General features: G+C 39.7%; 1 protein-coding gene across 4 annotated transcripts in view; it reads left to right on the forward strand.

The window, feature by feature from the left end:
* LOC126378901 (pantothenate kinase 3) overlaps window positions 1–25,505 on the forward strand; it is a 45,227-nt gene extending 19,722 nt beyond the window's left edge. For 2 of the 4 annotated variants that reach the window (XM_050027403.1, XM_050027404.1), the window contains exons 3-12: window positions 11,005–11,090; window positions 11,819–11,940; window positions 12,645–12,823; window positions 13,825–13,998; window positions 15,076–15,219; window positions 16,826–16,977; window positions 18,716–18,892; window positions 19,504–19,639; window positions 22,246–22,361; window positions 23,198–25,505. In XM_050027403.1, the coding sequence (XP_049883360.1) occupies window positions 11,005–11,090; window positions 11,819–11,940; window positions 12,645–12,823; window positions 13,825–13,998; window positions 15,076–15,219; window positions 16,826–16,977; window positions 18,716–18,892; window positions 19,504–19,639; window positions 22,246–22,361; window positions 23,198–23,330 (1,419 nt within the window). In that variant the 3' untranslated portion in view covers window positions 23,331–25,505. Of the gene's footprint in view, window positions 1–967; window positions 1,303–4,789; window positions 4,935–5,024; window positions 5,091–11,004; window positions 11,091–11,818; window positions 11,941–12,644; window positions 12,824–13,824; window positions 13,999–15,075; window positions 15,220–16,825; window positions 16,978–18,715; window positions 18,893–19,503; window positions 19,640–22,245; window positions 22,362–23,197 lie in introns of those variants that run through there. The other 2 variants (XM_050027405.1, XM_050027402.1) reach the window with 2 other exon arrangements.
* Window positions 25,506–25,722: the final 217 nt, after the last annotated feature.

The raw sequence follows: 25,722 nt of genomic DNA on the forward strand, positions 1-25,722 counted from the left end.
GATTTAAATGTGTCAATACTCCAGTATTTCTTGCTGGCAAGGAACTCGATAAGTTCTTTAAATATTGTTGTCTGTCTGTTCGTGGAAGAAGATTTTAATGTGTTTTTTATGTTCATATCATACATAGACAGCATTTATAAATGATAAAAATATAAATTTAAAAACTAAAACCCGACTAAGGAGAAATGACACTAATAGTATGAAACAAGAAAATAGATATTAAATATGTCTTATAAATTCTTCCGAATACTGATGTTTAGGAGATAGCCGTGGTCACATTTCACAAACTACTTGGTAGTAGTTAGGGTTGACTGGTGGTGATGGACCACCAGTTCTTCTATGGTGTGGGTTGTGAGGTGGATTACCAACCCCATCAACCCTGGTGCCAGGGTTACTATTCAGCCGCCAAAAGCCCCTGACATGGCTCATGTAACGATTACTCACATCAGTAAGTAGTAACCGGGACCAACGGCTTAACGTGCCTTCCAAAGCAGGGATCATCTTTCTTTCGGACAATCAGGTGATCAGCCTGTGATGTTCGTTACAATGTCACTAACGCCCTGGATACCTAATACAGCTTAAACTGCCTTTTTAATGTGACTTAGGTATTGTAGATTTCCATCAGATGCCATTTACTTCTTTTTTAGCCACTACCAAGTGCCATTCCATACTATGCCAATGTACGGTTAATTTACATACATAAACTCACGCCCGTAATCGGTAATGGGGTGGACAGAGCCACAAGTAATCAAACAACCTTATGGGGACAAGAGATCAGCCTATCGCCTATAAAATTATAAATAATAATATCCTTAAATAATAAAATAAACACATAATATAGAAACAGAAATTCGCACTTCCGCTCTCCTTGTTGCTGGGGAAAGTGCACGCCTTATCACCTAATCGTCGTCGGGCCACTGCGTGTGCGCATATCAATTTTTGAATGTCGAACATCCAGCTCATTCGACGCGCTGTCGCCGCGGCGGACGGTCGCGTTTTGCAACAAAATAAAATTAATTAAATCGGCTATTTCACGCGTTAATGCAAGCCGATTTGCGTCTGTTAATTGAATTTTCGTTCATTATAATTTATTACAACATTTTCCTTTGTAAAATAGTGGATGGATTGTTGAGTAAATTGTTGGAATCTTTATCAAGTTTGTGGGATCTAGAACTTGATGATGACCAGTGATATTTTGTGATAGCTTTTTTAATGTAATTTATTGTTTATTTATTCAATCTGTGATAATATAAAGTGATAGTGATAATGGAGCAGCAAACAGGAGTTATTACTATACATCAAGTGAGTTTGAATGGTTGAGTTATTCTTAGCGAACTGTATCAGAGATCAGGGGGGTTAAAAGGGCCACATCAAAGCAATTCATTTAAAAAAGCACCGTCATTTTTGACGAATTTGACAGGTCCGGTTTTTTACAGAAGCGACTGCCTGTTTGACCTTCCAACCCGCGAAGGGAAAACCAGCCCAATACAAGTTAAGTTACATACCTTCGAAAATGCATTTCTCGGAATGTGAGTTTCCTACATTGTTTTAAGTTTACGCGGTTATTATCATAATTAAAGCACATAATGGTGCTAATTCCTGTAAATACCATCTAATTTAAGTTATATCTGTCATTTTCTTATCCGCCGAAAAGGAAAGGGACGGGTAATCGACAAGCATAAAATTTATGGAACACACGTCAATTTTAAGCACAAATCTAAACCAACCGTCTAAAAATTTTACGACAGTCAATAACCCGACACATTAATTTACTCATTCTTCCTAAAATTAAGAGCTGTGAATCATCCGTCCCTTTCCTTTTCGACGGATATGAAAATGACGGATATAACTTAAAATAAAATTAGGCGGTGTCTGCAGGAATCGGGGCCATTAACGGGTTCTTACCGCGTTTAAATGGGGATATGAGACTCCCGATATTTCGACACTGTTGCAAGTGCCATGATAACGGGATGACTGATGAGATTGGAGTGGAGTAGGTAGATCCATAATTTTCAACACTGTCGAAATATCGGGAGTCTCATATCCCCATTTAAACGCGTAAGAACCCGTTATTATGTGCTTTAATTATGTGAGTTTCCTCACGAATTCATTTAGAAAAGCAATATTGAAATTGACATTTGCGCATATATAAGCAAGTGCGCAATGCGAACAAAAATCAAATATTGCTTTTTTGGATGAATTGCTTCGATGTGGCCTTTTTAACCCCCCAGTCTTTAAACCTTTGACTTCATGACTTGTGTGATATGTTAAATCCGAGAGCAAATCATTAGCACCGTAATAGGCTAGTTTCCAACTAGTCAAATCAGTTACTTTTTACTAAACGTCAAAACACGGAATTATAATGAAAATTAATTAGCAAATTTGTAATTTAAGTAGTTTACCTTCGCAGGGAAGGTCAAACGCATATCGCTACAGTTTACGTTCCCAATTAGCATTTCGCGGCGCACAGGCAATGTATTCTCTGGTGTAACCGAGGATTATAAAGGAAATGATTTTTATTCTAAATGTTACGTTTATTTGTTTTTATTTATGTCATAAATGGTCATAATCAAACACGCAATAGGCTTAAGTTTGGTTCCGAACGTAAGGTAAGTTAGCAGTAGGGTAAATAGGTATGTAGTCGTTACAAGAGCCATGTCAGGGGCATTTGACGGCTCAAGTCTAGGCTGTCAAGGGGAACCCCCCTGAACCTTATAATGTCCTAACCAAACTAGGGATCACAAACTGATTTTCGTGATATGTCCCCACCGGGATTTGAACCCGGGACCTCCGGATCGTGAGCCGAACGCCTCAAACCACGGAGGCCGTAGTGGGCGCTGCAAGAACGTAATACGAAGTTTATAAATACGCCCCAATGGCACAGGCCTCCCCTGTATCAACCGAATAACGTTTTGTGTCCATTGATCTGGCCAAACTACATCATGATGTGGCCAACGATTTCATGTAATATGACCATTTCATGATATGATCGAAGCACATCGAGGATCGAAGTAAGACCAGGGGGGTTAAAATGGCCACATCAAAGCAATTCTTCTAAGAAAGCAATATTGCAATTTGACATTTGTTTGCATTGCGCACTTACTTTTATATGCGCAAATGTCAAATTGCAATATTGCTTTCTTAGATGAATTGCTTTGATGTGGCCATTTTAACCCCTTAAGTCTGGGTTTCCCTAGGCGCCATAGTCTAGGCTATGGCATTATACTGAGGTGGAACCGTTTCGGCATACATTCATAATTGTATTGTTTTGTTTTAATATGTGAAAACAATAAGTGTGTCGAATAAATATTTTTTTCGTTAAGTTTAAGTTATATTTAGACTGTAAATTGAATATTTAGAACCGTTTAATACATCCTTATTTTTCTATAAAAAGGTATGTAAATACAAAATATACACGGATACGGATATACTTAAAAGATAAGAATTATCTTACTGAAATTTTTATTTAACAGTGTACCTACTTAGAACTCGCAAGTTTGCATGAAGACTGATGAAAGTGGAAGAAAGAAAAGAAGTGTGTTAGGATCGTAGTAAATGTACCTATTACCCCTATGTACCGTATGTTCCGTGCTTCGGAAGGCACGTTAAGCCATTGGTCCCGTTTTACTACTTACTGATGTAAGTATGTAGTCGTTACATGTGCCGTGTCAAGGGCCTTTGGCGGCTCAATAATAAGCCTGACACCAGGGTTGATGAGGTTGGTAATCCACCTCACAACGCACACGATAGAAGAGAAGAACCCTATGTACGTTATATAGCATACTTATGTATGCTAGTTAGTAGTAAATAGCATGGTATAAGAAAACCAGGTATGCTCAAAAGTGACAGCTAGAATTTCAAGGTTATCCCAGCTGACTTCATCCCACTTTCTTTCTTTTTCAGCGGATAAGAAAATGACAGATATAACTTAAAATAAAATTAGATGGTGTGTATAGGAATCAGCACCATTGTATAACGATTTCATAAAAAGATTTATAAAATGCGATGACATCGGCGCGTGCGGCTCCTGCGGCGCGTCTAGGTGCGCGTTTACATTAATCTTTACGTTGATCATGTCTGGCGCCCTCTATACATTCTAGATTTCGTACCAATGCACGTCACTAGCGCTCCATTTGCGTGTGTTTTGGCGGCAACTTTTCCAATATGGCGACCCTTTGTTTTACGCTAGTTTTACGTAATTTATTAGATTATCTATTCTATGCTAGATAATTCTTTTGTCAATTATAGTATACTTGGCGCTAATCAAATTGATTATAAACTAAAGGAACATTAGTTATTCCAATTAGACAGAGTCCGTTTGTTTTTTGTTTGTTATTTCATCCATCTTTTGTCCTTATTTTTTGTGTATTAAATGACGACTTGTTATTACATTTAAAAATCTTCCAACCATTTTTGAGAATTAATATAGGTAACAACAACCACCAAACCAAATCTCAACCACCAAATATCAAGAAGCACATATTTTTATATATGCCATTGCTATTACATTATATTTTTGAATACTGATGTATGCAAGCAATGAGAAAATAGGTAATTATCCCGTTTATGTTATACAGCGCCATCTATATTTTTAAAAGGAAACGGGGTTTGGTAAATCATATCGATATTTCGATTTTTAGGGGCTTAGAATGTAATCGATTATTAATCGATATACATATGGTTGATTATCGGGCAACACTAACAGGTTGTCATAGACATGGCCTAAAGGTCTATGTAACCAGGCCAGAAAATTCCATTCATAGACAAGACATTCATTCATTCGTTCCTCCTTCCTTTCCTTTTTTCGTCTCGAATCGACCCACGCCGCTGCGTAGGCGATTATTTTGTGGAAATGTGTCTGAAATACGTAGTAATTATATTTTCTTCGGCTGAAATCGCCATGAAACAGGATTGGAATTATCCTAACAATAATGGTGAGTGTTTTGGGAATATATTTCCATATTCTTATTCTTTTGTCAACGTGTTCGCCTGCCACGTTCCTAACCTATACGTATTTTTTCCAGTTTTCACAATGGATTTTATCAATATCTTAGAAAAAAAAGCAATGCTGTTTTATCCCACATGATGTGGTAAGTGTCTTTACTTTTATTTAGACGTTTAAACGGGGTAGGCAGACCTGTAACACGTATTTTGTTGCAAGGTTTTTTGTTCACATGTGTTCTCCCAAATTTTTTTACTGCACGATAGCTTCTGCGTCGTTCTTTGAATACTGCAAATCAATATCATTACAGTGAATGAAAAAATATCCTACTAATACTTATTTTGTCTTTTTCAATAACATCCTGTTAGAACTTAATGTGTGTCGCTAATTAGGCAAGTTAACCTACCTTGTTGGTACCTTATTTTTAATTCTAAATCTATTAAATGATGTACTTTTTACATAATAAACTTGATATTTGCGAATAGAACAAAGAATTTAGGACAACCAGTTCGAAGATGTAGCTGTATATTCTACAAAGGTAGCAGCATCCTGTGGTAGGTTTATGAAGTGGCGATAGCTCCTATGTACCAGTCGGTACGGTTCGGTTTTTATGTAACTATACGTCAGTTTCATAACTGCTGATGGTTCTTACACCAATCAATATGGTCATCATGCTTCTTTTGCATGGCGGCGCTTTAGGACGAGCTTGTTTCTACTTCTGCCTGCGGTCTGTATTCACCCACAGCTGGGTACAGGCCTCCACTCTTTCACGCCTTCATTTCTGGTCATTCTTATCCACAGCTTTCCGATTTAACTCACAATGTTATCACACCATCAGGCTGGTCTGCCTCGGTATTGTAAACCATCCCGTGGCCATTAATCCATAACCTTAGTCATAATTAGTTCTCTTCCTGGCATGCCAAGTGTCCTGCCCATCTCCACTTAAGCCTAGTGCTTGAGCTCGTTCACTCAACCTTAATTTAAATACTTAAGATGTTTTTCTAATTGTAAATTTGAAATATTGCACTTTAAAAACTAATGTTTTTGTATTTATTATTTACTTAATACTTTACAAGATCATTTTTAATGTTAACATTAAGCCGTTGGTCCTGACTAATTATTGATATAAGAATGCATTACATGAGCCATGTCAGGGGCTTTGATGGGTCAATAGTAACCCTGACACCAGGTTTGATGAGGTTGGTACTCCACCTCAAAACCCACACAATAGAAGAAGAATGGTAAAAGCTTAAATAGCCTATAGTGCTTTTCATTTTATATAATCCTTGCTGTTGCACCATCCCGCACCTAAATATGACATCAATACTTCCTGCCTCTCGTCGCCTGGATGAAATTGCTGTAGCAGTAAGGCTGCTAATTGTGCTGAAATCTGAACATTTCATGTATTGCACATGCATACATGAATCAAAGAATATTTGTTTTAATTTTAATACAGTTTACAGAACATCCCTGTAGAAATTTTATTTATGAATGTTTTTGCTTTGCTTGTGTTATAGCCACTCGGCTTTTAAGGCGCCCAGCTCTTTTTATTTTAGCAATCTAGCCTCTGATTCTGGTGCCTACCATCTTCACCTTGGACGTAACTTACAAATACAAATATACTTGGGTGGATAAAATAGGCACCTCGCTCATATGCAACCCTTTTGACGTGTGCTATCAACATAATTCTGTCGGGTTATTGGTCGCTATATTTTTTTTTAAATTTCTTTAAATATACTTTATTGTACCAAAATAAAAAGAAATAATTACAAAAGACTAACTAGGTACATGGCAAATGGCGACTTATCAAGGTCTACTGTGCTCCAGTAATTAGACAGCCACCATTTACAGAATTTTCAGGATGAGTCGCTTCACCCTGCGCTCCTAGTCTTCATCAGAACATTCTTCTCATACTAGGTTTCTCTTTCACTTTGGCTGATGAAGTTGATGGTTGAGTTTCAGCCTTAATCTGCTTTATTAGGGGCAACCTTACTCAATATAAATTTACATTTTCCTTTTGATCCTATTTTTTATAACATATATAGGTAATAGCTATACCCCGGGTACATCATCATCACTAATTGAAGAAGCCACGCTCTTGTCGGTGTAGCATTCTCCATGCTACTTTTTTAGGGAAAAATAGGGCAGTGGTTTCCCTCTTGCCTTCCATCCCGCAGTACTCTGTGATGGAATTGAGATGGCACCCAGAGTAGTCTATTTCAAAGCCGTACTAGGATTCCTGCTGCCCTCTGTCTGTCAGGTACATAATTATTCCAAAATACAATGTAATGGCAGAAGCATATGTAAAAATAATTGTTACTTGATATTTGGGTCACATTATGTATAGAATTATGTTACTACCTACATTTCTTTTTATTTTGATCGGGATAATAATAGGTGGAAGATGTAATTGTGCCTGGGTTTAATAAAAAGGGTCATTTATATCCAAAAACAATGTTAAAAGATGGATAAAAGGTTCAATGAAGGAAATTCTTTACAGCGCCATCTGTATTGCTTTCGGGGAACGTAGCCTGGAACTTCATTGTGGCGAGACGGGTTAAGTCGTTAAGTTAATGTAAAGTGTTTCTAGAACAATTCGCCCGCGTCCCGGTCGAAGACCGTTGAACTCTGCTGAATACAATGTACTGAATATCGAATTACCTACTAATGTACAAATTAATTCATCATCATCAATTTACGAGCTTGTCGGTGTAGCATTCTCCATATTACTTTTTAGGGAAAAATATGGCAGTGGTTTCCCTCTTGACAAAACAAAAACACTCACTTTAATATAGCAACGGCTTAACGTGCCCTCCGAAGCACGGAATCGTCTTACTTTTTCAGACAATCAGATTATTCAAGCTTGAAAAGTCCTTAAGGACAGTAAGGCAGCCTATTGTACTTTCTAATTCTTTTTTGTTTTGTATTTTCCTGTTTGTGCGATAAAGTATTTGTTATGTTATGTTGTGACAGTCTCACAAAGTGATTTCGACAATGTCCGGGAATCCGATCGTGAACCCAATGCTCTAGCCACTAGACCACGGAGGTTATTAGCCGTAAAACACCTCCACCAACCAGCAGTGGAGCAGCGTGGTGGAGTACGCTCCATACCCCCTCCGGTTTAACGAGGGGAGGCCTGTGCCCAGCAGTGGGACGTATATAGCCTGTTTCTGTTATGTTAATATACTATATTCTTTTTTTTTATAATAACATTTTTCTATTAACCAGTTTTTTTTTTAAACTCAATAATATTCATATAATAATATCAGATATTATATACTATTCTGACTACCCGATTACTCTAGTCATAGAGGTGGCCAATCAAACCCGCCAGCTTGGTTGCTATCGGCCCACTAGGGTCGATTTATTCTTTCAAATAATTTTCTTTAATTTATGCTCTCAGACGACGTCCTGAGTCAAGGTTTCCGCCCCACTGCACCCTCAGGCCTGTTATCTATAGTTTATTAAAAAAAAAGCAATATTACTAATTTGACATTTATTAACATTGCGCACTTTTATTATTATGGCTATGGAATTAGACTAAGATTATTGTTTTTTTTTTAATCTATTATTTTCATGTCATAATTTAAATAGGTAACTTAAAATGTACACCTATTCTTGTGAGATGGACCAACTTCATCAACCCTGGTGTCAGGGTTACTACTGGCCGCCAAAAGCCCCTGACATGGCTCACGTCACGACTACTTACTTATGCATCAGGAAGTAGTTACCGAGACCAACGACTTCACGTGCCATCCGAAGCACGAATCATCTTTCGGACGATCGGGTGATCAGCTTGTAATGTCCTCACAAAACTAGGGATCTCGAATTGATTTTTGTGGTATGGTGGGGGCACCGGGATTCGAACCCGGGACTTAGGTTCGTGAGCCCAACGCTCAACCACTGGACCACAGAGGCCGCTCTTATTGCAATGTTGCTTTTTAACCCCCGACGCAAAAACGACGGGTGTTATAAGTTTGACGTGTCTGTGTAAATGTGTATGTGTCTGTCTGTGGCATCATAGCTCCCAAACGGATGATCCGATTTTAATACGGTTTTTTTGTTTAACACGTTCAGCTGCTTGTCTTCCCGGGCTTGTCGTAAAAACCGACAGAGGGATTGTGTCCTCTAACATGATGGACTAATGTTATGAGCGATAGGCTGATCACTTATCACCATAAGGTTTATCATATCCAGCTTACGACATCATATCAACAGTGGTTGCAAGTTGTCTTTGATTACTTGTGGCTCTGCCCACCCCATTAGGGATTACGGGCGTGAGTTTATGTATGTATGTACGGCACATGTCTTTCTTTAGTCTTAATAACCGTAAACAGCTGACGAGTAAGGACGAGCGCGTGCAAATTAACGTATTTATGTGTACTTACACTTATCTACTGGTGACATTGAACTTTGAATCAGTTTGTTTATAATACAAAATACCTTTTTTTATTAAGTTTGTTTTATTCGCACGAGTAGAAGACGTGTTTTAATGATACCTTAATTTCTAGACGTTTCTATTTAATAATAACGTTAATTCGGACAAACCACAACACACATATACAGGGTGTTAGTGACATCGTAACGAATACTCAGGGAGATGATTCAGATCATGATTCTGAGTTAATATCAAGTGGAATTTTCCGTCGCAAAATTCATGTTTTTTTTTTTTAGTTTTATAAAATTATTTTCAATTGTATACTTTTGCGATGGAAAATTCCAATTGATATTAACTCAGAATAATTAGCTGAATCATTCCCCTCAGTATTCGTTACGATGTCACTTACACCCCGCACAAGTACATACGGTAGCCATACAAGTAGGTATGGGTGTTAGTGACACCGTAACGAATACTGAGGGGGATGATTCAGACCATGTGAGTTGATATCAAGTGGAATTTTCAGTCGGAAAATTCATATTTTTCTTTGTGTTTTTTAAAATTATTTTCAGTTCCATACTTTTGCGACGGAAAATTCCACTTGATATCAACTCAGAATCATGGTCTCAATCATCCCTCAAAGTATTCGTTACGATGTCACTAACACCCTGTATTTACTTACCCAATGGCCCAGTTTCCTGCAGACACATCGTAATTTTAAGTTACATCCTTCATTTTCTTATCCGCCAAAAAGAAGGGACGGATTATTGACAACTGTTATTTTTAAAATAAATGAGTAACCCGAGCGAATAAAATAGGCATCTCGTTCATATGCAACCCGTTTTACGTGTGCTGTCAACTCAAATTCTGTCGGGTTATTGGCCTATATACTTTGGGAGGGTTTTTAAAATTTTCGTCTAAAATTTACGTGCGTTCCATAAATTGTATGCCTGTCGATTATCCGTTAATTTGTCAGTGCAGTTTTGCACTAACACAGTTGGCTCGACCATTATACGTAGACGGCGATACGGCTCACCACCTATCACGTTGGTCTAACAGAAAACTCGGTGAGGTGTGGGTACTTGGTTCTTGCGATGAATGCACCTCTGACTACCCCAAATGGGATATAGCCGTGAGGTTATGTTATATGATGGTAATGGTATATTATAAAAATTGCGTTAATAAAACATTTTATCTTTTTTACGGGTTTTTCTTGCATATTCTTGTCCGCGGGTACAGACTGTGAGAAGCTGCAGTAGTTTTAGGCGGATGAGACTTTATGTATAAGTTGACTATTCAATGTGTATATTATCCACTGGATAAGGATATTTTTTAATTTAATATTGGTGCTAATTCCTGTAAATACCATCTAATTTTATTTTAGGTTATATCTGTCATTTTCTTATCCGCCGAAAAGGAAAGGGACGGGTAATCGACAAGCATAAAATTTATGGAACACACGTCAATTTTAAGCACAAATCTAAAACAACCGTCTAAAAATTCGCCCGGGTTATTCATTTATTTACTCATTCTTCCTAAAATTAAGAGCTGTCAATCATCCGTCCCTTTCCTTTTCGGCAGATAAGAAAATGACAGGTATAACTTAAAGTAAAATTAAGAGATGTCTGCAGGAATCGGGGCCATTATTTCTCTCAATTAATTGCTACATTATATGTTGTTATAGATGCGCCTGCATCGCTGTGAGGGCTGCCTCGCCGCGTGCGGGGCGGAGCGCCGCGGCTCACCCGCCGTACCCTACCCTGTAGTCAGGTGAGTCCCATCAGCCAACCTATATTCACTGGAAATACTAGAAGACTGTCAATCGCCATACTGCGATGTACCCGTAAATAAATAGATGTCCACCAACCCGCAGTGGAGCCGTGTGGTGAAGTATGCTCCATACCCCCTCTGGATGATTGACGGGAGGCCTGCGCCCGTCAGTGGGACGTATATAGGCCGTTTACGTTATGTTAAAATACTAAATAAAGGTGGTTCACGTTATGTTAAAATACTAAATATAGGCTGTTCACGTTAAGATACTAAATATAGGTTGTTCAAATTATGTTAAGATACTAAATATAGGCTGTTCACGTTATGTTAAGATACTAAATATAGGCTGTTCAAATTATGTTAAGATACTAAACATAGGCTGTTCACGTTATGTCCACCTGGAGGTGGAGGCCTGGAGACCTATAACACAGGGTATCCTAGTTTAGGCTCCAGCCTCTACAAATATTTTAATGTTATAAAATTATTGTAAATTATTATAAGAACAATGTTATTTGTAGAGGCAATAAATATTTTACTTACTTTACTTACTTTTACTTACTATAAGATACTAAATATAGGCTGTTCACGTTATGTTAAAATACTAAATATACGTAGACTATTCACATGTTAAAATACCTGACTTGATATCATAATCTTCACACTACATCTAGTACTTGCTACACTACACTTACTTTTTGTACTTTAACAGTCAGCTTGTTTCATTCCAGGAACACATTCCTCAAACGCGCCCGTCGCCAACCCTACCCCGCCATGAGCAAGGAGAAGTCCTTGCCCAGGATGGCCGAGAACCCGCCCACGCCTCCCACGCCCCCAGACAACGACGCACCACGTGAGTTACCGCAATAATCCTCTAGTTTTAGACAATGATTGAGCGCAAAGATCTGGGTGGAGACATATTGCCAAAATGACTTTCTGATCCCTTGTTTGGTTATGACATTACAGGCTTCTCTCGTATGGGTTGTGAGATCAATGACCAACCTCCTCAACCCTAGTGTTAGGGCCATTACTGAGCCGCCAAAGGTCTCTGACATAGCTCATGTAATGAGTACATACTTATGCACGGTATCATCTTATTTGTCGGACATCTGTATCTTCGAAGAGGTAGGCTGGTGTATTTAGTATATACATCCACTCGTCGCCAATTATGGACAATTGGCTATTCATCGGACAGTCTGGTGATTTCAGCCTGCAATTTCCGGATCAAACCAAGGACAGTCGTACAAAGTGATAGTTTGTTAGACGATTGATGATTGGGGACGCCTGTGCTCAATAGTGGAACGTATATAGGCTGTTCACGTTAAGTTAAAATACTAAATATAGTCTGTTCATGTTATGTTAAGATACTAAATGTAGGCTGTTCACGTTATGTTAAAATACTAAATAAAGGTGGTTCACGTTATGTTAAAATACTAAATATAGGCTGTTCACGTTAAGATACTAAATATAGGCTGTTCACGTTAAGACACTAAATATAGACTGTTCACGTTATGTTAAAATACTAACTACTGATGTGATATCCTAATCTCCCTACAGCAATGCCGTGGTTCGGTATGGACATCGGCGGCACGCTGACTAAGCTGGTGTACTTCGAGCCGCGCGAGAGCAACCGCCGCGAGCTGGACAAGGAGACAGAGGTGCTCAAGAATATCCGCCGGTACCTCACCAGGAACTCCGCCTACGGGAAGACCGGTCACAGGGACGGACACTTACAGGTGAATATTTTTTTAGTATCGGGTAGTTTCCGAGGTCAAAAATCAGAAATCAGAATCATTTATTCATCGTAATTATCATGGATAAGCTTGTTGAAGGTCAATGTAACATTTTTGAATTTACGTCATTTCGCAAGGTGTTATGGCTGAGGAGAAGAAATGACAAGAAACTTAACAGCAACATGTGTTGCTGCTAAGTTGCTCATTGGTTTTTAATTAAAAGATGTCTTTTAAAAACCAATGTGGGTATACATTACAAGTTATTTAATAACTAGAGGAACACATTCAATACCAGACATTTTTATCATTTAGGTAGTCATTAATCTTACAATAAGCTTTTTTACATAAAGTAAGCTTGACATGAGCTTTAAATTTATTTTCTGACAAATTTAAAATGTTATCTGGTATTTTATTGTAAAAACGTATAATACATAACCCCAAAAAGATGAATTTAATTTACTTAATCTAGAATTTTGAATAGCAATTTTATTTTTATTTCTTCCAGCCTTGGTGGTCTAGTGGTTAGAGCGTTAGGCTCACGATCTGGAGGTCCGGGTTCGATTCCCGATGGATTATTGGATGGATTATTGCTAAGCAGCAATTTCTTCCAGGCAACCAGTGGAAAGGAAACATTATTACAATTTGGTGCGGGACAGTGCAACATCTTGTTGTTGGAGATCGTCATAAAATCACCATTTGACGCTTCCCTACATACATACATAAACTCACGCCCGTAATCCCTAATGGGGTGGGCAGAGCCACAAGTAATCAAAGACAACTTGCAGCCACTGTTGATACGAAGTCCAAAGATGGATATGATGAACCTTATGGTGATAAGGGATCAGCCTATCGCCCATAACATTTGTCCATCATGTTAGAGGACACAATCCCTCTGTCGGTTTTTACGACATGCCCGGGAAGAGAAGCAGCTGAACGTGTTCTATGTTTTTTATATGCTCCCAGAACAGCATAGAAGCATCCCTAACGTTTATTACATTCCCCAGATGGACAACGTGACGATCCGCGGCCGGCGCGGCACGCTCCACTTCATCAGGTTCCCGACGTCCGAGGTGGGCGCGTTCCTGCAGCTGGCGCGCTCCAAGGGCATGGCGGACCTCGTCAACACCATCTACGCCACCGGCGGCGGCGCGTACAAGTTCGAGGAGGACTTCATCAAGGTACCACTCCTTCTATCGTGTGGGTTGTGAGATTACCAACCTCATCAACCCTGGTGTCAGGGTTACTAATGAGCCGCCAAAGGTCCCTGACATGACTGATGTAACGACTACGTACTTAAATCAGTACGTAGTAACAGGGACCAACGGCTTAACGTGCCTTCCGAAGCACGGATCGTCTTACTTTCGGGCAATCAGGTGATCACCCTGTAATATCCTAACCAAACTAGGGATCACAAAGTGATTTTTCTGATATGTCCCCACCGGGATTCGAACCCGGGACCTCAGAATCGTGGGCCCAATGCTCAACCACGGAGGCCGTTACCACTAACACAGACTCGTTAGTGGAAACGCGACTCACAAAGTCTAGAACACAGACGAAGGATAGCTTGTCTGTCGGTTTTTTACACAACTCTGTGATTATGCACAGGAACTTTACTACTTGAAGATCACAGAAGTGGAATTATTCGTCGCAAAAGTATAAACTGAAAAAAATAACTAACTTACCATGCGTCTTGCGACGGTAAATTCCAATTGATATTAACTCGGAATCATTAGCTGAATCCTCACCCTCAATGTTGGTTACGGTGTCCATAGGGTAGTTTCCAACTAGTCAAATGACTTACTTTTTACTAAACCTCAAAACACGAAAATTACTAGGGAAATTCTATGAAAAAGCAACCTGCGACGTCATAGAAAAACGTGACAGAATGTCGCAATTATTGTTAAATTTTTCTTTATTAAAATTCAATCAATTAAATAGAAAAAAGAAAACGTTTTTTATCACCTTTAAGATCTGTCTTTATCTAGTTATCAGAATTTCAAAATTTATCTTTGACCTAAGAAACTACCCGATTGTACGGTCACGAGCACGAACATACGGTGACATATACACTTTGGTGCCGTGTCACATTAACTTTTTTGACAAATTGAACTGTAAGTCTCACTAAATGTCAAATATGTTAGTGCGACAGAGTCCTAAAGTGGATACATTATATTGCTTATGACTGTACTAGTAATTGGTTTTGATACTTGTTAACGATCTGTCGATATTTCAACCGCCATTTTGTCGTGTTCCAGGAAGTGAACATGCGGCTCTCGAAGCTGGACGAGTTCAACGCCCTGATCGCGGGGCTGCTGTTCGTGGACTGCATGAATGCGCACGAGTGCTACTACTGGGCGCCGCCGCTGGAGCAGCCCGTACACAAACAGCCCAGCGACACGGTATGTTTTATTTTCGTTTGACTTTGACAGCACTAAAAAAAAAGAGTGGCGAGTCACCAGAAACCAGAATCATTTATTCAACGTAATTATCATGGATAAACCTGTTGAAGGTCAATGTAACATTTTTGAATTTACCGTCATTTCGCAACGTGTTATGGCTGAGGAGAAGAAATGACAAGAAACTGCAACAGCAACACATCTTTTAAATCAATGAGGGTATAACCCACCACCCACTCTATATCTGGCCTGCGGGCGAGTTAACACTTTAAATATGTAGCGTGTTAGTGACATCCATAATTCAGCTCATGATTCTGAGTTAATATCAAGTGGAATTTTCCGTTGGAACATTCATGAAAATTTTTGTGTTTTTCTGTAATTATTTTCAGTTCTATAGTTTTCTGACGGAAAATTCCATTTGATATCAACTTAGAATCATGGTCTGAATCGTCCTACGATTTTCGTTACGACGTCACAAAATTCTGTATGTTGTTAAAAAACACGTTCAGCTGCTTGTCTTCCCGGGCATGTCGTAAAAACCGACAGAGGGATTGTGTCCTCTAACATGATGGACTAATGTTATGGCCGATAGGCTGATCCCTTATCACCATAAGGTTTATTATATCCAGCTTACGACATCGTATCAATAGTGTTCTCTTTGATTACTTGTGGCTCTGCCCACCCCTTTAGGGATTACGGGTGTGAGTTTATGTATGTATGTTGTTGCTCATGTTGTTGCTTTACGGGCGTGAGTTTATGTATGTATGTTGTTGCTTTACGGGCGTGAGTTTATGTATGTATGTTGTTGATCATGTTGTTGCTTTACGGGCGTGAGTTTATGTATGTATGTTGTTGATCATGTTGTTGCTTTACGGGCGTGAGTTTATGTATGTATGTTGTTACTCATGTTGTTGCTTTACGGGCGTGAGTTTATGTATGTATGTTGTTGATCATGTTGTTGCTTTACGGGCGTGAGTTTATGTATGTATGTTGTTGATCATGTTGTTGCTTTACGGGCGTGAGTTTATGTATGTATGTTGTTGATCATGTTGTTGCTTTACGGGCGTGAGTTTATGTATGTATGTTGTTGATCATGTTGTTGCTTTACGGGCGTGAGTTTATGTATGTATGTTGTTACTCATGTTGTTGCTTTACGGGCGTGAGTTTATGTATGTATGTTGTTGATCATGTTGTTGCTTTACGGGCGTGAGTTTATGTATGTATGTTGTTGATCATGTTGTTGCTTTACGGGCGTGAGTTTATGTATGTATGTTGTTGATCATGTTGTTGCTTTACGGGCGTGAGTTTATGTATGTATGTTGTTGATCATGTTGTTGCTTTACGGGCGTGAGTTTATGTATGTATGTTGTTACTCATGTTGTTGCTTTACGGGCGTGAGTTTATGTATGTATGTTGTTGATCATGTTGTTGCTTTACGGGCGTGAGTTTATGTATGTATGTTGTTGCTTTACGGGCGTGAGTTTATGTATGTATGTATGTTGTTGATCATGTTGTTGCTTTACGGGCGTGAGTTTATGTATGTATGTTGTTGTTCATGTTGTTGCTGGTGTAGTTGCTCACGTTGTTGATTGGTTGCCTTCCCCCACAGCCCCCGTACTCCCAGACAGCTCTGAGCGCGTACGTCCGCAAGCCGTTCGACTTCTCGAACCCCTTCCCGTTCCTGCTGGTGAACATCGGCAGCGGCGTGTCAGTGCTGGTGGTCAACGCGCCCAATGACTTCTACAGGGTGAGCGGTACCAGGTAAACACTCTATATAAACTTCCCAACTTTAACATTAATAGGTCGTTGTCCTCTCTACCAGTTGCAGTGCCCTTACCGGGTCCATGTTGATACTATAATACTTACTTCTGTATTTTTATAACACCACAATTTGTACGAACAAATGGTCGCGATTAAACATTTCTATTCTATTCCAACTAGTCAAATCAGTTACTTTTTACTAGAGATGAGCCGAGTACTCGTTTGATACTCGGTACTCTGCGTACTCGGCGGGTTTTTTGATACTCGTACTCGGCCGAATAATTCGGTTATTTGATAACGAGTATACAGCCATTGGTAAATAACAAACTTTTTCAATTATTTATCTACTACGACGCGCAACGTGACGTGTTTGTTTGCAAACAATCAAGTGACTAGTAGTTGAAAGGCGTGGGCGGGGTGAGGGGTGTATCAACGCGAGCCGACATCTTGACCGGCGCAAACCTGTTTGTACTTGACACTCGGCCGAGTACTCGGTTGAAAAAAAATTGAGCCGAGTAAAACTCTGTCTCCGCATCTCTACTTTTTACTAAACGTGTAAATACGAGATTACTATGGAATTTGTATATAAAAAACACACTGTGATGTCGTAGAGAAATGTGATAAAATGTCGCACTTATTGCCTGTCGTCCGATACCCCACCGCCGCCGCCGCCCCGCTGCCCGCGAGATTCGAGGCAGAGGCCTAACAAGAACGTGGCGGCAGGAAATATTTATTAAATACAACATACAAGCTCCAAGCTGAGGAGCTCGGTGGCGCAGCGGTAAACGCGCTCGGTCTGCGATTGTTGAAGTTAAGTAAAGGCCGTTCATAGGATGGGTGACCACAAAAAAAAGCTTTCATCTCGAGCTCCTCCGTGCTTCGGAAGGCACGTTAAGCCGTTGGTCCCGGCTGCATTAGCAGTCGTTAATAACCATCAATCCGCACTGGGCCCGCGTGATGGTTTAAGGCCCGATCTCCCTATCCATCCATAGGGAAGGCGCGTGCCCCAGCAGTGGGGACGTTAATTGGCTGATGAAGATGATGACAAGCTCCAACCCGCAGTGGAGCAGCGTGTGGAGTATGCTCCATACCCCGATTGGTTGAGGGGAGGCCTGTACCCAGCAGTGGGACGTGTATAGGCCGTTTACGTACGTACGTACAACGTACAAGCACAAGCTGTACAAGTGTACTGTATCCTCTGCCGAAGGTTGTCTGGAAGAGATCGCTCTTAGCGATAAGGCCACCTTTGCCCACCCTAGAATAAGTTTATCCTGTAAATGGTGCTAATTCCTGTAAATACCATCGGGTAATCGACAAGCAAAAAATGTATGGAACACACGTCAATTTTAAGCACAAATCTAAAACAACCGTCTAAAAATTTTAATAACCCGACAGAATTAAGTTGAAAGCACACGTCAAACGGTTTGCATACCAGCGAGATACCTTTTGATTCGCCCGGGTTATTCATTCATTTATAAACTCATTCTTCCTAAAGTTAAGAGTTGTGAATCATCCGTCCCTTTTCTTTTCGGCGGATAAGAAAATGACAGGTATACCTTAAAGTAAAATTAGGAGGTGTTTGCAGGAATCCGGGCCAATGTGTTGTTTTGTGTTCAATAAAGTATTTTATTATTATTATAAGCTATTTATACAAACTGTTCTATTTATTCACTGTTTATTCACTAATCACTTTCTATGGCGAACGTGTTGTGTTATTAAATAATTATTCTTTCCCCAGTTTGGGCGGCGGCACATTCCTCGGGCTGTGTTGTCTTCTGACCGGCTGTAGCAGTTTCGAGGAAGCCATAGCCCTCGCGCAAGCCGGAGACAACACGACCGTGGACAAGCTGGTGCGAGATATCTACGGTGGGGACTACGCCCGCTTCGGGCTGCCCGGCGACCTGGTCGCCAGCAGGTGCGATTCTATAGCTTATTTTGTCATCATATATTTGGTTAGAGCGATAGGCTCACGATCTGGAAGTCCGGGTTCGATTCCCGATGGGGACATTGTCGAAATCACTTTGTGAGACTGTTTGGTAAGGACTTTTCAGGCTTGAATCACCTGATTGTCCGAAAAAGTAAGATGATTCCGTGCTTCGGAGGGCACGTTAAGCCGTTGGTCCCGGCTATTAGCCATGAAAACACCTCCACCAACCCGCAGTGGAGCAGCGTGGTGGAGTATGCTCCATACCCCCTCCGGTTGATTGAGGGGAGGCCTGTGCCCAGCAGTGGGACGTATATAGGCTGTTTATGTATGTATGTAGTGTAGTTTCACTTCTTCTCATCGTGTGAGTTGTGAGATGGAATACCAATCTCATATAAATCACTTTTACGTCGTTACTATTTTACTTAAAAAAACAAGTAAAATAGTAACGACGTAAAAGAGAAAAAAATGTTTTTTGATGAGCTTTAATAATAAAAGGGTCTCACCGTAGTTTCTATTTATTATGAGCTTTAATTAATAAAAGGGTCTCACCATAGTTTCTACGTACTAAGTGCTTTACCTAATAAAGTGTCTCCCCGCAGCTTCGGCCAGATGTGCACGGCGGAGCGGCGCGCGAAGGTGTCCCGCGAGGACTTGGCGCGAGCCACCCTCGTCACCATCACCAACAACATCGGCTCCATCGCGCGCCTCTGCGCCTCCAACGAGAACATCGAGCGGGTACGTCATACACGCATATATTTTCGTTTATTGGTCGAAGCGCTCAATATAATAGGCACGGTTGTTATGCAAACCCGGCTAGAACCCATTGTTGATATGTGGGACAGTCTTATTCTGGGTTTTTTGGGTAAAGATGCATGTGTCCTCAATAAATTCTTCTGGTCAAGTAGTTAATGCCATCTGCGGCAAATCTACAATAAGTCACGTAAAAAAAAAAAACAATAAATTCAAATTCAAAATTATTTATTTGCTCATAAAACATGGTATAATAAAGGTTTTACAATAAATGTGAGAATCTCATATTTTGCCGCAATTTGACATGCAAAAATTATGTATCAAGCTAACGCAAAATAATAGTCAATATAATCAAATTTAAAATATTCAATTTAGTAGCTATAATAGCATTAAATATGTCAAGTCATTTAAAAAAGAAAAAATAAAAATAAATAATAATAAGTATTAGATAACAATAAGTAAAATGTTATTTTCAAATTCAAAATCTATTAAAAATTAAATATCAAAAATAATTTACATAAATACTAATTTAAATACTATACGCTATACCATATATCAAGATATTTTACGAGGGGGATGCTGTTGTAAATAATAGCTTCTTGGCAGTTCCAATGTATGTGTAATGTGTGTGTAGGATAGGTACTGGTGCTAATTCCTGTAAACACCATCTAATTTTATATCTGTCATTTTCTTATCCGCCGAAAAGGAAAGGGACGGGTAATCGACAGGCATGAAATTTATGGAAGACACGTTAATTTTAGGCACAAATCTAAAACAACCCTATAAAAAATTTGCATTGTCTAATAACACGACAGAAATATGTTGACAGCATACGTCAAACGGTTTGCATACCAGCGAGATACCTTTTTGATTCGCCCGGGTTATTCATTCATTTACTCTTTCTTCCTAAAATTAAGAATCCGTCTCTTTCCTTTTTGGCGGATAAGAAAATGACGGGTGTAACTTAAAATAAAATTAGGTATCTGCAGGAAAAGCGAAAGTTGATGGTAGGGCTGGCAAAGGAAGACCGAGAAGGACTTACGATGACCAAATTGGAGATGTCCTTAGAAAAGGTTCAATACGATCTACTCTGAACCGGCGTGCGTGTATGAAGCGATTGATAAATGTGGAGGAAGCAAGAGAAGTGTGTCAGGATCGAAGAAAATGGAATTCTATAGTCTCTGCTTACCCCGGTGGGAAATAGGCGTGAGTTTATGTATGTACTCTTTTGTAGCAACTTCTGTACTTTACTTGAGCTGTAGGCCTGGATCAAGTACAGAATAACGTCTACTACAAAGATATACCATGACAAAACGCCCCACGCTTTCCCCAGGCTGTATGCTCTGGGTTCCGTATGGAGACGCATTGTCAATAACATCATTTATAGCGCGTTTAGGTACACATAGATCAATAATGCCATAAAACTTGTAACCATGAGTTGACCGTAAGATAAGTATTCTACTCTTAATCTGCTTCGCTAATTCCAACCAAGGCCAGTGTCCACGCGCGTGGTATAACCTATGGTATAAGCCTAACGGTCGACAGACTGCTCCTGTGGTGTCCCTGTTGTTGCTATGCTGAGCAACAACATTTCCTTGACACCGGCGGACGCAGGGGCATAATGCCCCCACGGTGACCTCCTCCGACCCCTTAGTCACGCCCCTGTCTCCATCGAATCTTGACGACCGTTATCATTTTCCAACATGCATCCTTGGCTCCCTGGCTGGTAGCTCGAGTTACGCTACAGCCTACGCACTCCCCGCCACTTATCTTAGCCAGGGAGTCTCCTGCATATTCTACGTTGGTCTGTTTCCTTTAGCACGAGCTGACATGATTTATGGAAAGCGGCATTTCCTCATAGTTACATGTCTTATAGCTAAAATAGTCTACCAGGGGTTAAAACACTCACCCGATTCCAACGCTGAGGGTCTTACATTATAATTTCATCCACCGTGTAGTCTCCGTAAGCTGACTGTCGAAACAAGTCACTTACCGCTACGCGGCATTTTCCGTCATTAACTACCCGCCACTTAAAAGTGCACACACAGCCAAAAATCTGTCAAGTCCATGTCAAAGTCATATTGTCAAGTCAATTCTAGAGTTGCCACAGAACAATATCAGTAGTGTGCACTTACCATATGGCTAATGTCCTCGCATTTCGCGACATCTTTCTTCCTAAAATTAAGAATCCGTCCCTTTCCTTTTTGGCGGATAAGAAAATGACGGGTGTAATTTAAAATAAAATTAGGTATCTGCAGGAATCCGGGCCACTAACATAGTTAAATATGGATTTAGGTCTGAAATAAAAAAAAATCATTCAATAAATTTAACATAATTAAAACACATAATAACGGGTTCTTACCGCGTTTAAATGGGGATATGAGACTCCCGATATTTCGACACTGTTGCAAGTGCCATGATCACGGGATGACTGATGAGATTGGAGTGGAGTAGGTAGATCCATAATTTTCTCGGGAGTCTCATATCCCCATTTAAACGCGGTAAGAACCCGTTATTATGTGTTTTAATTATGATAATAACCGCGTAAACTTAAAACAATGTATAAATTTAACATATTGTGTGTGTTGTAGGTTGTGTTTTGCGGCAACTTCCTGCGCGTGAACCCGCTGTCGATGAAGCTGCTGTCGTATGCCATGTCGTACTGGTCGCGCGGCGCGCTCAAGGCGCTGTTCTTAGAACATGAAGGGTATGATTTTTTTTTACATTTTTCCTCACCTTATGGTTGTCTGGAAGAAATCGCTTTAAGCGATAAGGCCGCCATTTGCCATGTACTTAGTTAAGAGTCTTTTTGTAATTATTTCTTTTTCTTTTGGTGCAATAAAGTGTATTGGTATGTATACATTAAAAAATAAAGGGAAAAATAAAAAAGTAATGTTATTTATGTAGGAAACCGAGTAAAACGATCCGGAAAGTAAGATGATCCGTGCTTCGGAAGGCACGTTAAGCCGTTGGTCCCGGTTACTACTTACTGATGTAAGTAAGTAGTCGTTACATGAGCCATGTAAGGGGCCTTTGGCGGCTCAATAGTAACCCTGACACCAGGGTTGATGAGGTTGGTACTCCACCTCACAACCCACACGATAGAAGAAGAACGCAAATATGGGTACATACCTGAAATAAATTGTTTTTATTATTTATGAATGAGACTTAATGTTTTTATTATTTAAAAATGAGGAGCTCGGTGGCGCAGCGGTAAACGCGCTCGGTCTGCGATTGTTGAAGTTAAGCAACTTTCGCACAGGCCGGTCATAGGATGGGTGACCAAAAAAAAAGTTTGCATCTCGAGCTCCTCCGTGCTTCGGAAGGCACGTTAAGCCGTTGGTCTCGGCTGCATTAGCAGTCGTTAATAATCATCAATCCGCACTGGGCCTGCGTGGTGGTTTAAGGCCCGATCTCCCTATCCATCCATAGGGAAGGCCCGTGCCCCAGCAGTGGGGACGTTAATGGGCTGGTGATGATGATTTATGAATAATTGCCGTCTAAAGTATTCAGACAATGAATGGTTCCCATTTCCTCCACCAGCTACTTCGGCGCAGTCGGCTGCCTCCTCCACTTGGACAGCAGGAACCACAACAAGGAGAACCTCTCCCGACACAGCACGCCGCCCAGACAGCCGCGGAACCCGCCCAGCACACACAACCACGCCGACAGATGAGCGACCCGGTATATATATTCTATATACTATACTACCTAGATAGTCATAAGACCGAATGCCCTTTAAAACCCAAACCCCTTATCTATTGTGTATGGTAATCACGGCCACAAGAGGTTATAGCGTAGCGCAGTTCTCATTAACAGCTTTTTATAAGACCAGGCAAAATAAAAGTGGTACACGTAGTAACAACGTCAGTTATTTATTCAGCATTTGCACTGTACAACTTGGTACTTCAACGTTCAAATACACAGTATTCATTTGTGAATAATATTTTAAAATAAATCCTAATTTTATAAAATTCTAACATTATTCTTGTAGAATGTGACATTGTGACTGAAGTAGGGGTCGCGGCAAGCGATATAATTTATTTTTATATTCTATTATTATTATAAAGTTGACTTGCGCCTTCAGGGAAACTATACATGAGAGTTGCCTTTGTACAGTCATGAGCAATAATCATGTACCCGCTTTAGAACCCTGTCGCACTATCACATTTGACATTTAATGACGCTTACGGTTTAATTTGTCAGAAAAGTTAATGTGACATGGTTGCAAAGTGTATACATATTAGTACTCGTGACCGTACTACATTTTTTTCTACCACTTTTTGGGTGAGGTATACTTAGTCATGAGCAATATAATGTACCCACTTTAGGACTCTGTCGCACTAACATATTGGACATTTAGTGAGACTTACAGTTCAATTTGACAAGAAAGTGAATGTGACATGGTACCAAAGTGTATACATATTAATGCTCGTGACCGTACGCGTACAGCACACTTCTTTTTTTTTAAATAAACAAAGCACGCGTTTGACTACAATCTCACCTGATGGTAATTGACGATGTGGTCTAGGATGGATCACGCTTAGCAAATGCCTATTCACTCTAGCCTTGAGACTATTTTTTTTTTAATCTTATTTAAAGAGCTTAGTCATTACTGACTATGTCGCTCTGTAACAAGTAGTAACAACTACATACAGAAAAAGATAGCAGGTTGAGCCTAGAACGCCGATAAATTATCGCAGTTTTAAACCCACCCTAACTAATCGATATAGTGCTTTAGCTTCCCGGGACAAAATTGAGACTATAATCTTATAACGAGTTGGAAACATAGCCGACGGCAGGCAGTCACACTTGTAAGAAAAAAACAACGTGTCAAATTAACGTAGATAATAAAACACAAACCATTTGTTCGTGTATTTTGGCAGAGCGTAACGCGTGTGCTTGGCAACTCCCTTTTATAATTTCTCTTGAGTTGGCGCCGCCAATTTAGTTGACATGGGTTTTGGGTAAAATAGCGAACCTCTTTTTTTAATTTAATAATTTGACACCGACACCAATACGTGTTGAAAATATTAATGTGACACGTCGCAAAACGTCAGTCTGACACAAATATTTATATATATATGACACGGATATTCGCCACAGATCGAATGCATAATATTATTTTAATCATTATCCACTTTTTATTAGATTTTAAAATCATTCCTATAAAATACGCGACGCCGTAAGTTTTAATGTAAGATATTGCAAATTAAAAAGAAAATCATTATTCCCTTTTTGAAATTGTAAATAAAAAACGCGATCGAAGAAAAAATGCTTTTATTTTTTTATAATATATGAATTCACTAAAGTGAAACGCTTGTTTTTTTTTATAGTTACAACATTTTTTCTTCAATGGCTTTATGTTAGAAAGAATCGAAGATCATGAAAACATTTTAAATTATTGTTATTAAATATTATTTGTTGCACAAATATTAGGCTAGTATTTTTTTTAGGAATATTTAGATATAGAAATACTAGGTCTCTGGAATTATCAAAATTGCATACAATATGGTTAAACTTTGACACGTCGGGTAGCGGACATGACGTGACATTTTGAAATGTCAATTTTGCTGGAGCGGTGCTCTTGTGGAGAATATGGGGACCTAAACCATACAGGGTGTTGGTGAAATCGTAGCGACTACTAAGGGCGATGATTCAAACCATGATTCTGAGTTGATATCAAGTGGAATTTCCAGTCGGAAAATTCATGATTTTTTTAAAATTATTTTCAATTCCGTTACGTTTTTTCTATGAGGTCACAGGTTGCTTTCAGGAAATCTTATAGATGATGTGTGGCCCCTTCGATCCTTGCCACATAAATCTTATAGACTATACCAGATATCGATGTGATCGATGTTAGTGTTATCGATGTAAGTTGAAACTAGTAGGCGTTGAAATTAGGAGTCGTTGAAATTAAACACCGATTGGAGTTGAATCAGAGCTCCTACCCGTGTGGTGATTCTAATAAGAATGAGAGTCTAGTCCCCGCGCGCGTGTATATATAGGAAAACGCCCACTAAGCGGGGCGGGGCAAGGGCGCGGCGGGGGTGTGTAGCGGTGAAGCC

Source organism: Pectinophora gossypiella, chromosome 27 (genome assembly GCF_024362695.1).
Source record: "Pectinophora gossypiella chromosome 27, ilPecGoss1.1, whole genome shotgun sequence".
NCBI classification, from domain to species: domain Eukaryota; kingdom Metazoa; phylum Arthropoda; class Insecta; order Lepidoptera; family Gelechiidae; genus Pectinophora; species Pectinophora gossypiella.